The sequence below is a fragment of the Camelus bactrianus genome, chromosome 4, assembly GCF_048773025.1.
Source record: "Camelus bactrianus isolate YW-2024 breed Bactrian camel chromosome 4, ASM4877302v1, whole genome shotgun sequence".
NCBI lineage: Eukaryota > Metazoa > Chordata > Mammalia > Artiodactyla > Camelidae > Camelus > Camelus bactrianus.
The window spans coordinates 89645751-89663612 of NC_133542.1; the positions used below are offsets into that span (position 1 = coordinate 89645751).

The 17862-nt window shown below is 43.1% G+C and overlaps 1 protein-coding gene across 3 annotated transcripts; it reads right to left on the reverse strand.

Moving 5' to 3' along the window:
* Positions 1–853: 853 nt before the first annotated feature.
* Positions 854–17828, reverse strand: IDNK (IDNK gluconokinase). Of its 3 annotated transcripts, XM_074363125.1 has the most exons (6): positions 17687–17828; positions 17278–17308; positions 16797–16883; positions 7572–7615; positions 5620–5755; positions 854–2138 (listed from the first exon to the last, which is right to left on the reverse strand). In XM_074363125.1, exons 1-6 carry the CDS (start codon positions 17734–17736, stop codon positions 2013–2015), a joined length of 474 nt encoding a protein of 157 aa, XP_074219226.1. In that variant the 5' UTR covers positions 17737–17828; the 3' UTR covers positions 854–2012. The 3 variants fall into 3 exon arrangements, with proteins under 3 accessions (XP_074219226.1, XP_074219225.1, XP_074219227.1); XM_074363124.1 differs by lacking the exon at positions 854–2138 and having other exon boundaries at positions 3479–5755; positions 17687–17817; XM_074363126.1 differs by lacking the exons at positions 854–2138; positions 17687–17828 and adding an exon at positions 8618–8667 and having other exon boundaries at positions 3479–5755.
* Between the last annotated feature and the right edge of the window lie 34 nt (positions 17829–17862).

The window sequence follows — 17862 nt, forward strand, 5'->3', positions numbered from 1 at the left end:
GAGAATCAGAGACATGGGGGCAGTAACTGGTGAGGGGAGTGGCAGTGGTGTCGAGGAAGTCTGCTCTTTGTATTCTGAGATGGGAAGCTCTGCAGCATGTGTGTTTGCGTGTGTGGAGGAGGACCTGACTTAGGAGAAGAGTATCGGGTAATTGTTTTCTCCCAGAAACTACAAAGAGAAAGAAGTTACCACTAGCTTTACTCCCCAGAATAGATTTGATAGATAGATCTAGACAAGCAGGCAGACACGTTTGTTACACTGACTAAAGTGTGAGGGAGAGGGTTTCCTTGTCTGTCAAGCCATCATTTTCCTCAGCTAGAGCTGCTTTTCCTTGTCAGTAGCAGTGGTACTTTCCCAGTCCGTCTGAACTACTTTTTGTGGTCACCCCTTTCAGAAATAGAGGGAAAGCACCCCACTCTCAACATCATTGCTTCAGTGAAATTGAATAGAATGAGGCTGAGATTTTTTCCAGAGCTGGGATGGTGACGAAGCACATCCTCAGACTGTAATTCCAGTTTACACACGTTAACATTTGTGCTTCAGTCTCCCTAGTTATAACATAAGTTGTCCCAGGTCCACAACCCAGCCTGCCTTGCTTACCACACTATGCTTAGAACAGAACTAGGCACACACAGGAGCTCCCAGTATAGTTTCCGCTGGAAGACCAAAGCTAAATGTGGGCCCTAATTCTTCAATGGGATACATAGAGTAATTGCTGTGTATTCAAGCTAGATTTTTTTAAAAAAGCTATTCAGACCCATTTTCCTCTCCTTTCCACAGAGGGAAGGGAATCTCCACTGTGTTGTGGTTATCTAATGCTCCTTCGTAACAAACTACTCCACAGCTTAGTGGCTTAGAGCAAAACCAGTGGTTAACTTTATTGATGAATGAGCAGTTTGGTGAGGATTGGTGAATACTGCTGGAGCAGACTGACTGGGCCTGGAGATGTGGCTTTCAAGAGGGCTTGTTCACGTAGCTGTTTAACTGCTACGTGTATTCATCTAGGAGTGCAGTCGGGGTCTTGGTTCCTCTCCACGTGGGCCTCTCTGCAGGGCTGCTTTCTCTTCCTCACAGCATGGTTGATAGGTTTCAAGAGCAAGTATTTCAAGAAAAAGGAAAGCTGTCAGTTTTTTAAAGTCTGGCCCCCCAACTGCCCCAGTGCCATTTGTCCCATATTCTGATGGTCAAGCAGTCTTAGCTTGCCCAGATTTAAGGGTCATAGGCCCAGCTGCTTGCTGGGTACGATGTCATAGAATTTGTGGTTGTCTTAATCTACCACACACACTGTGATCCCTGAAGGGGAAAAATGTTGGAGGAGCACATTTTTGTTCTCCAGTGTTCACTCTCTCTCAAGGGAGAACTAGGGACTCATCTGCTTATTGAATGCTGTAGAAGGAACAGGGTACACCTGACCGAGCACCCACCTTTGGCGAAACAGTCTGTCCAAAAGAAGCATGCATTCTAGTCGGCTGTCTTATTAGCATTTGGTAATAAGGTTAGTGAGAAAGGCTTGGCTCTTGTCGGGAGAAGAGAAGGCCTTTGATTTTCATTTTTGTTGAAAAATGTAATACAGATATAACAAAATTTACTGTTGTAACCATTTAAAAATACGTAGTTCAGTGGTGTTTAAGTACATTCATTCAGTGTTGTGTTACCATCACAATCATCCAGAACTTTTTGTCATCCCAAGAGGGAACCTCGTAGCCATTAAGCAGCCACCATTCCTCCCTTATTACCCCAGCTCCTGGCAACCACTAATCTGCTTTCTGTCTCCTATGGATTTACCTGTTCTGGATCATATAAATGAAATTATGTAATACAGGCATACTGCGAAGATTGTGTGGGTTCAGTGCCAGACCACCTTAATAAAGCTAATGTTGCAATAAATTGAGTCCTATGAATTTTTTGGTTTCCCAGTGCATATAAAAGTTATGCTTACACTATACTGTAATCTATTACGTATGCAATAGCATTATGTCTAAAACACAATGTGCATACCTTAATTAAAATACTTACTGCTGAAAAATGCTAGCCATCTGAGCTTCAGTGAGTTGTAATCTTTTTGCTGGTGGAGAGTCTTGCCTTGATGTTTGCGGCTGCTGACTGGTCAGGGTGGTGGCTGCTGAAGGTTGGGGTGGCTGTGGCATTGTTTTCCAGTAAGACAACAGTGAAGTTTGCTACATTGACTGACTCGTCCTTTCACAAGTGATGAGGTCTAGGGTCCTATTGAGCAATGGCCCATGACTTTTCAACCTTCATCCACAAAGTGAAATTAAATTTCCCACAGCATCTAAGATTGGTTGCTGGGGGGGGAAGCTCCACTGGAGAGATTCAAGATTACATGGAAATCAGCTCCAGGCTAGATTTCACATGAGATTCTGTAGGGGTTGAAACATTGATGCCCAACCCAGCTTGTGGGCCTGACGTCTAATCAATCAAATATTTCCTTGGTAATTGTTGGGCATTCATTAATGCCCATAATAGTTAATATTCCAATCTCAATTCCAATCCAATTACTCAGTGAATGGAGAATAAACCTGCATATTACAGTTTCAGAAAATTAAAATCTCTACTTGATGGTATCATTAAGTCAGCCTATTTTAATTTCTCCCTTGTACTCCTACCCACTGAAAAGTCTGCTCATCAGAGCAGTCTCTAGTGAGGCACAGGACATGAGTACTGGACCTCTGACAGCATGTGGTGACAGGTACCTTGTACGTGACCCAGTGCTGCACCTAGAGCCCAGCATTTTTGGGGTCCTGATTCCAGAGCCTGCTGTTGAGCAGGTTGCCCAGTCACCCTGGGCTTCAAGGACATCATCTCAGACTCTGTCTGATTTGACCTGGCCAAGGGCTGGGAAGCAGGGAGGAGGCCTATCAGAGCTCAAAGACTGAAGACTCACTCAGAAGGGGTTCCTAAGTTCTCACACAGAAGTTTCAGCCTCTGGCCTCAGATGCCAGGGGATGACAAGTAATACAAGAGCTAACATTTGTTGAACAGTTAGTATGTTGTGTTTCAGTCTCAGCACTTTGCATGTGTTGTCTCAGTTCCCTTAACTTTATGAGGCAGGCGGTGACTCCATTTAATAGAAGAGGAGAATGTTTAAGCTAAACATCTTTTCTGGTGGTGGGGAGTCCTACCAGAGGGTGTGTTAACGTGGTATTTGCAGGACTGAGGAAATCTTCGGTTGGCATCTATTTTTGAACCACTGCAAACATTTCTCACTTGCCCCTTCTTCCCCGGTCATAGAGGCTGGGCAGGGGTGTGGTCAGGGCTGGGTGGGGAGCAGCATTCCACAGCCTCTGACCCAGAGATTTGGCCCTTGGCAACTAGATAGGGTTCTTAAGGGTGGGAGAGCAGTTTGTGCTTGTATGTCCCCCAGGGCCACAAGAGGGCAGTACTGGCCCACACTGCAGCCTCCCTCCCTGTGGCCATTCTTGGGAAGATCAGAGCCATGGTTCTCAGCCCCACCAGCATCTTCTTTTTTTTTTTTTTTAAATAACTATTGTCTCATGCCCCCTTTGTCATCTTGAAGTGAAATTAATTCCTAATAAGACTTACCTAAGCAAATAATATGATACTTTAACTCTGAAGGGAGGAAAAAAGGGAAAGTGATGTGTAATAAACCAGTGGGTCTCAGTATGTGATGCTTGGACATGGCTACAGTAGATGAACACAGTAGAGTTAGTTTGGTGCTTTGCCCATCAGTAGATCACTGACAATAAAGAATTAGAAATGCAGGTGGATGTAGATGGTTGTATTCCTGACAAATTCACTGTGATTTTCTGAAATGGTAAACAACTCTTAGTAAAGTTAAAAATAAAGTAGAATACCATTTTCCCTTTATTGCAGTCTTGGAAATTTCAGTATATATTAAAACTGCGAAAATGTTTTTATTTATATGTAATAGAGAGTTAGATTCAATGTTCCTATAATTATAAACAGCCTTTTTCGTTTGATCCTACTTGAAAGTCTAGCAGGATATCTGAAAATTCTTTTTTGTGAAGAACTGCCTTCACTGAGAACTGCAGCTGGTACCAGAGGATAGAAGATGCTCTGTCTTTCCACTCCAGCGTAGGTTCCCTGAGAGCCGGGGCTTTGTGTTATGGGTCCTCGAGCTCTCCAGAACGCCCATCACAGCACTCAGCACAGACTCACCGAGTACACTGAGCTGAATGAGTCCTTTCTCTACACCTGAGGGTGACTCTCATCTAGCCAGATTATCTTGACTGGTCAACTTTAGGACCTAGACCTTGAATATGAATGCTGATGTAAACCTAAACCAGGCAGGAGGTACCCCAAATAGTCTGGCAGAGAGGAAGATCCAGGGCTTCCCATCTGTTTAGGCAAGGTCCATCCACCCAGAAGGGCCCTTTACTCTTTACATACACATACTCTTTTTGCAGTTCCTGAGACAAAAAAAAAAGTATATCCTTGTGAAAGAAAACAGGTAATTGGTTCCAAACTCACTTTCTGGCCAGAACCAGCCAGTGGCCCTGGTTAGGATAGAAGGATAAGGAAGCTTCTTGGAGTCCCATGGGGGAAGGGCTCAAACCCAACCTTTGCTGGCCGTGTTGCAGCTTTGCTAGCTGGTGCCTGGTAAGCTGTGTGCGAGCAACACACCATCACCTCGAGCCTCCCCACAGCCTCGCCGACCTGGCTGCCACCGGCACGTTGCTGCCCATTGGAAGGTTTTGTTTCAGGTTTTGGCCATAGCAACTCATGTTCCTTCCTCACCTGCCTAGCGTCCATTTATGGCTTTTACAGCAGGAAGGTAGGTAGGCTGATAACCAGACTGGTAATCACAGGGGTTTCTATAAATGAGTGGGGGGCAGACTGAAATCAGTTGAGTCCTGCACTTCATTCAGTCAAGTTCCATGTCTCCAATTTTTTTTTAAACCATGAATTATTTATGCCTTTTATTTATCTTGAAATGATCCAAAGAGAGGATTAAGAGGTGTGTGGTGTAACGTGACTTGCTGGTGAATGGTCAACTTTATACACATCTCTGCTCAAGACCAGTCTACAGAGGGTGCTGAGGACAGTCAAGTTTCATTTATTTGAGTACAGCCATGATCAGAGATGTTCCAAATAAGGTCATGATTTACAGCATCAATTATAGAATTTCCTCTGATCATTTGATTGGATCACACAAATTTAAATTTCAATTAAAGCTGTGCTTTCAAATTTTCTTATCCTTTTCTCTGAATGTGCCAGAGCATGATGACAAGAGTACCACAAATTCCTAAAAATATACCCAAACGAGCGTATCTCAGCACACTGTCATTTGTTCACCTTAAGAAGAATCTAGAATACTTATCACCAAGGATACTGCAACATGGTTTGGGATGGGAGATTGAGATTTGCGCCTAATTCTATTTTGGACCACTGATAGAAATGATTCTCACTTCATTTTAGAGTTTCCATAATTATAACAACTATCTCTGAAGGATTTTTGTCCACACTGATTTGGATGAAATTTTCTGGAGCTGATGGGGGCTCCAGAGTATTGAACTGGGACTGCAGTAACTCAGGGGGCATAAAATGTCCTTTTCTTTTGAGTAAGCGTCCAGAGATGACCTCAAATGACCCAGTCAGATGGACCACAAGGAGCTTTACCTCAGCCGTCTTTTCTTCCTTTCCGGACTCATCACGCTTCAGAGGTGCACCGTCTTTTCCTTGTATTAAGATGTCTCTGTATACTTTCTTCAGAGCTGAACAGGCTAGAACTACATGCTGTCCAGAGGCTACATCTCTGTGGGGAGGAAAAAAAAGCAGGGAAGGAAGTAGGGGGAGATGCTAAAGAGTGAAGACATTTAAAATAATTGGTGTCAGGTCTAGTTTGAGGACTCCAAGTCCTAGTTCTCTAACAGTGGAAGGCGTTACGAATAGTGGCCAAGTATCAGGCAGTCCTGGTTTTGAGGTAAAGATCTTCAGCTAGTGAGCCATCTTGGGTAAGGTTTTACCTCCCTGAGCATCAGTTTATCATCTGTTAAATGGGGCTGCTCAGAGTACCTGCCCATGGAACTGGTGAGGAAGTTTATCAAGGTGCCCGGCACACACTGCCGCTTGGTAGGATGTGGCTCAGCTGCCACTTGTGGACATGGGTGGCTGCCAGCAGGTGCTGGCATCCTACACACAGCTCAGCTCAGACTCTTCCTCAGGTGTTCAGTGATTTGAATTCCACAACTGGCTTCTCTCCATTCCTACTCTACAGTGTGCTGGAAGAGTCTGGGGAAGTTACCAGTGCAGAGCTGGAGAAAGCAGGAGAAAAGGGAGCATCAGTCCCTGTGAGGTCAAGGTGAGTGGGATGTGAGAAGCTTCCAGGGATGCGCTAAGGAAAAAAACCTGAGCCAGAAGTAGAGGTAGAGCGACAAGGCACCAATAAGAGAAATCCAGTGTGGTCCCAGACCGTACATGCGGGTGAGCCCTGCTCCCACCAAGCCCATGTGTACCGTCCCCGGGGCCAGGAAGGAACTAAGTAAAGGGGTGAAGGGCAAATGCTAGACTGGGTACTTAGTAGAAAGTTCAGTTCAAAACAATTCTGAAGGGCCTGCCTTGATCTATGGCCAGTGTGGACTGGGGACCTACTGGGTGGAGAGTCATCAGCAACAACCTTATGTCCCCGAGCCTTCCAGCTCTTCCCTCGGGCCATGAGTGAGAGCTTTTTTATTCTGAGCCTGGAGGTCTGTTATCTGCTCTCCTGAGGATCTTCACTTCTGCTTCTATCACAGGTCAGTATATTTGATCTCTGACAAGTGTATTTATGTTAGAGACCCGGGTGGGCAGGAAGTTTCAAACCCTGAAACCCTAAACCTTTATTAAAACCCTAAGCCCATACAAAGACAGGGCTGCCAGCCATGTTTGTGCAGTGTGAAAAAAGCAAACTGAATTTTAAATCATAAATATACTCCAATATCATATATGGCCCTGATGGTTTTAGATTTATAAAACTTTATCTCAGGAAGATTTAGAACCCATTTCCTGCAACTTCTTTATCCTCCGTGTCCCAACCAGGATTCCCAAGGCTCAGGCCCGCAGGTGGGTAGGGAGGACCTGGTTTGCTCGGAGGTGTGCTACAGAGCTGGACAACCCTCGTGGCCACTTATCTGTTGACTTACAGATGACCCCAGATCTTCGCAGTTGTCAGAACTTGCAGTAGGAGGGAAGTAACAGTGGTGGCTAACATGTGGCTATGACAGTGGTGTCATCAGTTACTTTTTTCAGCACTTACTATATGTATTAGGTATTATTCACCTCACTAATTCTTCACAACAATCTGTGAGTAGAAACTGTATTTGTTCCATTTGCAGATGAAGAAATAGGCTCTCGGAAGCCAGTAGCTGACCAAGACTCCCAGCGAGTAACAATGGGTTTGTCTAGAAGTTTGATTCCATTAGGTTGTGTCAGTGGCTGATGTGAAATTGTTGGTTACTTGATAGAGGCGCATTCCATCTCTGGGATCCATCTCTGGGATCGGTTGGCTGTGATTTCAAGAGTGTTTTTTGCCCTGTACTTTCTGATGGGTTTTCTTTATTCATTGACTTGTCCAAGGCCTGATGCTCTCTTACCTTTGTAAAATGTCATGCAGGTTGCAGAGCCATGGAATCCTGTCCTGGAAAGAAAACAGACACACAGTGGCTTTTCCAGGTACTGTTTGTACAGAACATAGTTCATCATGTTCTTCAGTGTTAAGGTCCAGAGAGGTCTTAGTGTTTTTGAGAAGTAGGCCATACTCAGGACTGAAGGGTCAAGTCCCTGGGCATTTAAGCAAAAGCATCTTCCTAGTCCAAGCATCAGAGGCTCTTCTCACAATAAGAATTGCCCTAAAATGCCACTATGTAACTAACCTCCCCCATCTCCATCTCCCCATTGTTAATATATTTTCCCTGTTTCTGACAAGTTTACAAATCTTTTACTGAACTGCATGATTCTTTAGGTGCCTCTGAACTCAAATGTGGAGAAGTATTCACAGAAACCCTTATATAAGTCAGCTGCCCCCAATCCTATTTTTCAAACCTTCCAAAACAAAGCTCCTATAAAAACATTATGAGAATTTTGTATTTTTCCAAAGAGAAGGCAGAGGAAGTTCACAAAGGACACCCTAGAGTGTTTCACAAAGAAATCCTCTTGGGATAAATATTGATTGGCCATAATACATTAAAAAAACAAACCAAACTTTTTATTGTGGAAATTTTAAACATACACAGGAACAGACAAAATAGTACAAAACAATCTTTTATGGTGCTCATAACCCAGATTCAATAATTTTAAACTCACAGTCTGGTTTTATATCTGTCCCAACCATATCCTCACCCGTGTCCCCATCCTTTATCATTCAGAAAATATGATGCATCTTTAAAAGTCCATGCTCTTAAACATCTGACTACTCCCATTTTATTTAGGGTTTTTGTGTTTATATAATAGAGACTGACCTCCATTTGTTTTTCTTGTCCACATTAAATTTTGGTATCAAGGTTATAGTAGCCTCATAAAATAAGTAGGGCGGCTTATAAGGAGACTGGGGAAACCACTGTGCACTCTGTCCTGCCTCTGCTGCCCTCCCCCTCAGTTACCCAGTAAGGATGCAGTAAAAAGCTAGGAGGAGGGTGCTCACCAAGAAGCTGACCATGCAGGCATCCTGATCTTGGACTGTCACCCTCAGAACTGTGAGAAACAAATGTCTATTGTTGAAGTCAACCTGTTATGGGTGTTCCGTTATAGCAGTCTAAGCTAAAACTCATCTGAAAAACTGTCTGGGCCTGGGGACTTTTTTGAGGAGAGATCTCTGATTACAGATTAAATTTCTTTAATGAGCATTGTGTTACATGCAGGTTTTCTATTCTTGATTCAGTTTTGGTAACTGTAACATTTGAGATAGCAGGAAGCTGGATTCTAAAGCCAAATGCTTTAGAATCAGCAAAGTTATATTTTTATTTGGGGGGAAAAAAGCAGACTGTGTTCCTGAGCACTGTCTGTGCCATCAAATCACGGCCATCCAAAACTACTTTCCCACAGGAATTTATATTTTTCTACAAAAGTGTCCAATTTTACCTAAGTCTTTTTTTGTTCTTTTTAAAAAAAATTGAAGTATCATTGATTTACAATGTTGTGTAAGTTTCAGGTGTACAGCAAAATGATTCAGTTATACACATATATTTTCTTTTTCAGACTCTTTTCCATTATAGTTTATTACAAGATATTGAATAGAGTTCCCTGTGCTACACAGTAGGTCCTTACTGTTTATTTTATATATAGTGGTATGTATATGTTATTTTCCAAGATTTCTAATTTATTTCTTCCGTCCCCTCTTTTCCCTTTGGTAGCTGTAAGTTTGTTTTCTATGTCTGTGAGTCGTTCTGTTTTATAAATAAGTTCATTTGTCTCACTTTTTAAGATTCCACATGTAAGTGATATCATATGATAATTGTCTTTGATTTACTTCCCTTAATATGATAATCTCTAGGTCCATCCAATTTGCTGCAAATGGCATTATTTCCTTCTCTTTTACAGCTGAGTAATATTCCATTATATAGATATACAACATCTTCTTTATCCATTCATCTGTTGATGGACATTTAGACATTGTTTCCATCTTTTCCAGATATATGCCCAGGAGTAGGATTGCAGGATCATAGGGTAACTCTATTTTTAGTTTTTTAAGGAACCTCCATACTGTTCTCCATAGTGGCCGCACCAATTTACATTCCCAGCAACGGTCTAGGAGGGTTCCTTTTTTTCCACACCCTGTCCAGCATTTATTATTTGTAGACTTTTTGATGATGGCCATTCTGACTGCTGTGAAGTGCTACCTCATTGTAGTTCCGATTTGCATTTCTTTACTAATTAGCAATATTGAGCATCTTTTCATGTGCCTGTTGGCCATCTGGATGTCTTTTTGGAGAAATGTCTATTTAGGCCTTCTGCTTATGTTTTAATTGGTTTTTTTTTTTTTTTTTTTTTTGATGTTGAGCAGTATGAGCTGTTTGTATATTTTGGAAATTAATCCCTTGTCGGTCTCATCACTTGCAAATATTTTCTCCCATTCCATAGGTTGTCTTTTCATTTTGTTTATGGTTTCCTTGGCTGTACAAAAGCTTTTAAGTTTAATTAAGTCTCATTTGTTTATCTTGTTGTATTTCCAGTACTCTAGGAGACAGATCCAAAGAAATATTGCTGTTATTTATGTCAAAAAGTGTTCTGTGTTTTCCTGTATGAGTTTTAGAGTATCTGGTCTTACATTTAGGTCTTTAATCCATTTTGAGTTTAACTGTGTGGGTTTATTTCTGGGCTTTCTGTTCTGTTCTACTGATCTGTTTTTGTGGCAGTACCATACTGATTACTGTAGCATTGTAGTATAGTCTGAAGTCAGGGAGCATAATTCCGCCAGCTCCATTCTTCTTTCTCAAGATTATTTTGGCTAGTTGGGCTCTTTTGTGTTTCCACCCAAATTTTAAAAATATTTTGTTCTAGTTCTATGAAAAATGCCATTGGTAATTTGATAGGGACTGCATTGAATCTATAGATTGCTTTGGGTAGTATGGCCACATTCACAATACTGATTCTTCCAAACCAAGAACACAGTATATCTTTTCATTTGTTTGTATCATCTCCAATTCTTTTCATCAGTGCCTTATATTTTGAGGTACTCCTAAGTTGGATGCATATAGATTTACAATTATTATTATCTACTTGGACTGATCCCTTGACCATTATGTAGTGTCCTTTTTGTCTCTTACAACAATCTTTATTTTAAAGTCTATTTTGTCTAAGTGTTGTTACTCCACTTTCTTTTGATTTTCATTTGCATGGGATATATTTTTACACCCTCTCACTTTCAATCTGTATGTATGTCTAGATCTGAGGTGCACTTCTCACAGGCAGCATATGCATGGGTCTTGTTTTTGTATCTTTTCAGCCAGTCTTTGTCTCTTGATTGGAGCATTAATCCATTTACATTTAAGGTAATTATCGATATGTATGTTCTTACTGCCGTTTTGTTAATTATTACGGATTTGTTTTTGTAGGTCTTTTTTCTCCTTCTTTTGTTTTCTTCTCTTGTGATTTGATGACTATCCTTAGTGGTATGTTTGGATTCCTCTTTCCTTTTTGTGTGTATATCTAATATATATGGTTTGTAGTTAACAGAAGTTTTGATATAGCAGTCATTATATATATACACATACATGATTGTTTTTAATTGTTAATCTCTTAATTTCAAAGGCATTTTAAATACCCTGCACTTGTACTCTGCTCTCCTCACAATTACTGGTTTTGATATCATATTTTACATCTAATTGTTTTGTGTATCCCTTAACTGTTTATTGTGGATACAGATGATTTTACTACTTTTGTCTTTTAATCTCCTTACTAGTTTGTGTGGATGACTTCCTACCTTTACTGTATGTTTGCCTTTATTGGTGAGCTTTTCCATTTCGTACGTTTCTTGTTTCTAGTTGTGCCCTTTTCTCTTCCAACTAGAGAAGTTCCTTTAGCGTTGTTGTAAAGCTGGTTGGGTGGTGCTGAATTCTTTTAGCTTTTGATTGTCTGTAAAGCTTTTGATCGCCATCAAATCTGAAGGACAGCCTTGCTGGGTAGAGTATTCTTGGCTGTAGGTTTTTCCCTTTCATCACTTTAAATGTATCATGCCATTCACTCTCTTCTGGCCTGTAGAGTTTCTGCTGAAAAATCAGCAGGGAGTTCCTTTGTATGTTATTTGTTGCTTTTTCCTTGTTGCTTTTTAATATTTTCTCTTTATTGTTAATTTTTGTCATTTTGATTACAGTGTGATTTGGTGTGTTCTTCTTTGGGTGACTTGTCTAAGTTCCTTTCTCTCCTCTATTCCTATTGTGCATAATCAAGCTTTTCTACTATATTCATGAACTAATGGGGGTGAGAACACTGTTATTTATATGGTGATCTTTAAAAAAAAATTTTTTTTAGCCTCCTGGCTATATTTTCTAAAACATTTCCTCTAACAGAAAGTTGCAACAGAGTAGGGTGACTGGAACTTGAAGACTCACCAGTCAGTAGGATGGGCTGTTTCCCAGCTAGGATCCAGTCCTACAAAGATGTGGTACCTTCAGGCCTGCAGGAAAGGCAGTGCAGGCCACATACTTGGTAAAGCGGTATACTTAGGATCAAGGGGACTAACGTCAAGAGTGTTTTACATGCAAATGTGGGCATCCAGCTTCAAGTCGCAGAAATGATGACACTTTGTGTGTATGTATGTGTGTTTGATAATTGATTTGTTTAGATGTCAACTTTCATAAAATTAAGGAGTCTTCTTAACAGCATATGGGGGGCCACAGTGAGGTACCTTCTTAAGCTCTTGGAAAAGAAGGAAATAAGCTTGTTCTTAAAGGCTTTAATTTAAAGATCAACACTTAATAGAGAGGGGCAGAGATGAATAAACTCATCCAAAGGAGTAAGGGTGACCCTCAGGCTAGCAAGACATCACTGTGATTGAACCGCATATTTTTACACATATAAAGGAAGCATGTCTGTCCCAGTGAGGCTTGACGGATGTGAAAGCCCCAGGCAGGAGCCTCCACTGCAGATTTAAACACTGTCCAGAGGACATGGGGTTCTGGTCATAGGACTTTGAACATCATGTTCTCAGTAGCAAACTTCTTCCTATAAAGGGATTAGAAACCTTTAGAAACCTTAGCCCTAACTCTCCTACTCTTCTGATTGCATGTTCACTGAGAAGCCTGATTGTATGTCGGCTTCTGAGATCAGATCAATGTGAGTGTTACGAGCCATGTGGCAGTTAAAATTCTCCTGTAAGTTAATCAACTGGCAGTTTTGGTTTTATGTAGGAACCTTGTGAACCTGGGGTTCTCATATGAGACATATCAGGGTTTGAGCCTGCAAGACAGGGCCTGACTACCGTGATCATTGAGCACTGGGGATATAAATATGAACGTTGCAGTCCCTGTCCTCAAAGGAGTGACAGCCCGATGATGGTGGATGATCAATTAAACTACCCACAGGGCAGTGAGGAGGGCTCAAGGAATTATACTAAGACGGGCTATGATAAGACAGTAGGGGAAGAGGTCAATTTTGACCAGACTCTAGGATAAAGGATAAAGAGGATTTCAACTGAAGTAGGGCCCACCAAGCAGTGGAAGGGCAAGACCAGGAGCATTAAAGCTGGTTTCCCAAGACTCTTGAGTAAATGGATGAGGGAGGAGCTTAGCACTGGTGAGCAGAAGGTGTGGGAGCTGATATGTGAAGAAGGTCAACAGACACCATCAGGGATATGGTCAAGACCTTAAGTGACCTGCTAAGGAATTTGGACTTTATTGTCAGGGTCTTAGGGAGGACTTGGACACACAAGCTCCAAATTTTGTATTCATTGACATTTGTGAATAAAGGGAGTGATCAAGATCTCCTTTTCACAGGTGCAGAAACTGGGGCAAAATGGAGGAAATATTAGAGCAGATTCACTGAACTGTAGGTATGAATAATTACTACAGACAATATGATAACTTAAGAAAGTCAAACACAAAGTCTTAGGGAAAAGAGGAGGAAACAACATAAACCAAATGAGTATTTCTACTTGCTGGATCTGATGTTCTAGGTCACCTCATTTCTGATAGTCCCTACATGCAGGGATGTGGCCGGGAAAGGGTACTCCCAGCCCCCAGCCTAGTGCTCAGGCACTTAGGGGTAAATCAGAGCATCATGAGGACAGAGAAAGCTTCCTTGGCCCAAGATTCCAGTGATCTGATGAAAACATCTAGGGAAGCAGTGTCTTCTGGAAGGGGACAATGGTTAAATGAAGCTTGGAGGAACAGATGGAAGAGGAGAGTATTCGGCATTACTGGGGGAGGCAAAGAGAGGGCAAAGAAAGTGGGAGGGGAGCAGAAGGTGCCATGGACGAGTTTTATCTGGTGCAAAAGTGAACTTAAGCCCACAGAGGAAAGAATGCATGTAAAAATAATATGTACCCCCCAAAAGAGGGTAAAAAACTCAAATTCAGTTAGCAGATATTTTTGGAAGATGAAACCAAGAGTGATGTATTCTGTGAAAGAATTTTTCAACACTGGTCAAATTTTCTATACAGGATAAGCACTATATTTATAATCAGGAAAAATTCTCAAAAACTCCTCTTTCAGATAGACTTTGAGGGTGGAGTCTGTTCACGTGTCACTGTGGGCCGCCAGGACAGTATGGACCTGGCGCCTAGAGGAGACTCACTGACTGGCAGCTTGAAAATTCTTTATAATTTTTATTATCACCATCACGCTAATACTGTATCTTAGCCTGGTGGCTTATCTTTCAACACCAGCGCTGTCCAACAGACCTTTCTGCCCTGATGGAAATGTTCTCTACCTATGCCATCTGTGTTAATACCCACCAGTCTGTGTTAATACCCACCAGACACATGTGGTTACTGAACGCTTGAAATGTTGCAGTGCAACCTAGGAACCGGAGTTTATTTACATTTAATTTAATTGAAGTTTAACTGAAATAGCCTTAAGGAGCCATTGGTACATTTAACTCAGGTTCTTTCCTTTCAAATCTAAGCCTTCTGAGCACAAAACCCTCCCCAAACTCTCCTCAGACTCTCTACCCCAAGACAAACCTGTGTCACTGCCTCCATCACTCTACCTGATCTTCAGCCCAGTATCCTGAAGGTGAGGCTGGTTGCCAGGGCAACCAGGAGGGCATTGGTGCTAGCCCAGCTATGACCCACCCTTCACTCTTAGATTTGCTGTGCTCTTGTGAAAAATGTAAACCATCTGCCATTCTACCCCTTTCTCTCCTTGTTCTGCTTCTCTCTAAAGTCAAGCTAACTTGTACAGCTTCCCCTGAATATATTTAGTAACTTGTTATGTTTCTTCCAGTAACTGATAACCTTTTCTTTTGCACAGTAAATTCCTCTTCTGAATTCTACTCCCCACCCTATCCCCATCCATACTGCCCACTTAACAAGCCTCACTGGTGAACAAGGGGAAGGATGTTTAAATGCCATTTTAAAATCCATCCACTTGGGTTGCTTTACTTCCTTAATTTTCATTTGCACTCACCAAGGAGAAAAATACACTAACACTGGCACAATCACATTTTACACACTACACTGAAATGGTTTATGTTACATGTATGTATATATAGATGTGATGTTAGCAACAACAATATGAAGTGATATTTACTAAAGCTTCAGGCATGTCTCTGCACATTTTTTCATATTATCTCATTTAATCCTACCAAGAACCCAATGAAATAGGTCTTGTCAACATCCCTGCTTCACAGGAGGAAAATAAGGCACAGAGAGACTAAGCCATTGCCAAAGGTCACACAAGCTCAGTGGTGGGGCCAGGTTATCTATATTATGTGTCTTATCTTTAATAAACATCATTATTATGTTTAATTAATTATCTGTATCTCTTTTAGGGTTCCCTCTCCCTACCTATTCAAGTTTTGATGGTTCAAGGCTTGAACCATCGCAAACTCAAGCTGCATTCCCTGAAACAAAAAATGCACCCTCAGAATGCTCTAGAATTAGACCTCATGTGGTTTTATGACTCCAGTGCTTCAAGGCAGGACAAAGAGAAAACAGTGGGATGTAACTGGGGGTGAGCCAACGTCACCGAAAGTGAAAACACCAGTGTTGCTCTTTGGCCGGTTCCATTCTGTACCTCCTCTTTGCACACCCTTGGCACGTGTGCCTGGATGGGGCCCTGCTCTCAGCTGCTCTGTGGACCCAGCCCTCCACTCTGCCCTCACAGTCTCTCCTGAGTTACAGTCAGTCACGCCATGAATCTATAGTTTGTGACTCTGATTTGAGAGAGACTTTCCAGGAAAGGGCCTCATGACAGTGCATAAAGGAATGAGGTGCTACTCATTCATTCATTCATTCACTTACAAATATGCCACAGGTATTTTCTGATATTTACTGGGGATATACAGTGCTTAATAGAAATGGCCACAGTCCCTGCCCTTTTGGAGGTAAAATCTAGCTGCAGAGATAAATATTAATCAAATTCTCACTCCATCAAATGCCACGTTGCAATTGGGCCAAGGATGATAAGGGATCTTGTGCCATGAGAGTTTATTACAGGAGGTTTTACCTAGTAAGTCAGGGAGAGCTTCCCTGAAGAAGGGGCAGGGGAACTGAGGTGGGCAGCATCAGCAGGGTAACAGAAGAAAGGGGAAGTGTATTCCACACAGTAGGAACAGCAGACTCAAAGGCCCAGCAGGAAGGAGCATGGAGGTAGGAGTGATTGAAAGGGGTCATGGATGGCTCCAGTGGAGACAGTAGGGGGGGACACCCAAAGGGACTGAATAGGGCATGGTCAGTCCAGCCTGACTGTGCATGTGCAGGAGTTTAGGTGTTTGGTCTTGACCCTGAGATCAGTGGGAGACCTCCAGGGAGCCAGATATGAGTTTGCAAAGATCTCTGTAGCTTTGGGATGGATGCCAGGGTCTCGTGAGATGGTCAGCTGACAGGTCCTGGGAAGAGAAGATGCACTTCCTCACATATGAGGCACAGGGGAGCCTCTGCTCCCTCAGGGATTACATTCTGCAGATTACAGTCCTTTAGCAAAGTGTTTTTGGAAGATCCTGCCAAGCTGGGGCAGAGGGTGGCATCACTCCTGACTCTGAGTTTAGACAGTTCAGGGCCAAAGCTAACATACATGGCAGACCTGCTATGCACGTGGCTTTCAGAGCACTGTCCACGAGTTATCTCATGACTCAGGAACTCCTGCATCAAGCACTGCAGGGATCTCAACCTGCGTCACCCAGCTGGAACATAGGTGCTGGAAACTGAAAACAATGAACCTTACCTGGTCACTCAGCGGTATCCCTTTTCCCATCTTCTGTCGATTTTCCTCTGGGTGATAGTCATCAGCATCGTAGAATTTCCATCCCAGCTTTAAAAACAAAGTGAAAGTATGTATATGGCAGGTAGGGTGGCCCATGGGACAGCCACTTGGGGTTACTAACACAAACGGGCTGGTGTAGAAACACCACCACCACCCTCTTGCCCACCAGCCTGAGGACACCCCTCTCCCACCGAGGTGCAGAGGTTTGTAACACTGCCTCATTATCCCTGCTCTCTGGGCTGCTGCAGGTCCTTTTTTTTAATCCATCACTATTTATAATCACCGAGGAGAAAAAATTGCTCCATTAGGTTTCACAAGTTGCATGGAGGTGTCTGTGCAGAGTTTACAAACCACTCAGGCCAGAAGAAAGGGTGGAGGAAAGGGAGAGAAGCAACAAGACAACATGATGGGACTCGCGACTGAGAGGCATTAGAATGATTACCTCGGATGCCAGCAGGGCGCCGACAGTCGATCTGTGGAGAGAACACAGATGTTCATGGGACTGCCCTTTCCCACCCCGTTTGGTGCCTCCTTCCATCTGAGAAGCCCTGAGAAGTAGAGGGGTACCCACCAGGGTTAAATACCAACAACTTAAGATACTGAAGCAGTAAGATGGATGCTCTTGACCCTGGAGTCTAGAGCATGACTTTAGTTTTCTCCACGCGCTCCAAGGCGAGCAGACTGGAAAGTAGGGAGAGGGAGCAGGTGCCCGGGTTTCAGTTTCCTCATCAGCAAAGGGAAAGGAGGGGCGCTCCCCAGGGTCCTCCCATCCCCAAGAGTCTGGAACGGCGGCAGCTTTGGCCGCCGCCTCCCCACTTCATCCCCCCGCGCCCCAGCCCGCCGGAACCTACTTCCCGGAGCCGCTCACTCCCATCACCAGCACCGCGCCGGGCGCCGCCATCGCCCAGGCTCGGGATCCTTCGCGCCGCCTACCCGGGCGGCCCGCCCCGCCTTCCCGGCCACGGAGGGCGGAGCCGCATGACTCCGCCCTGCCCGCGCGGGCCGACCCCGCCCCCCGTCCGAGACC

Coding starts and splice junctions, on each gene's coding strand:
- IDNK (XM_074363124.1), bottom strand. CDS start 17,736: ATGGCGGCGCCCGGCGCGGTGCTGGTGATGGGAGTGAGCGGCTCCGGG. Junction 17,309..17,686: donor GGAGTGAGCGGCTCCGGGAA/GTAGGTTCCGGC, acceptor TTCTCTCCACAG/ATCGACTGTCGGCGCCCTGC. Junction 16,884..17,277: donor GCGCCCTGCTGGCATCCGAG/GTAATCATTCTA, acceptor TTGTTTTTAAAG/CTGGGATGGAAATTCTACGA.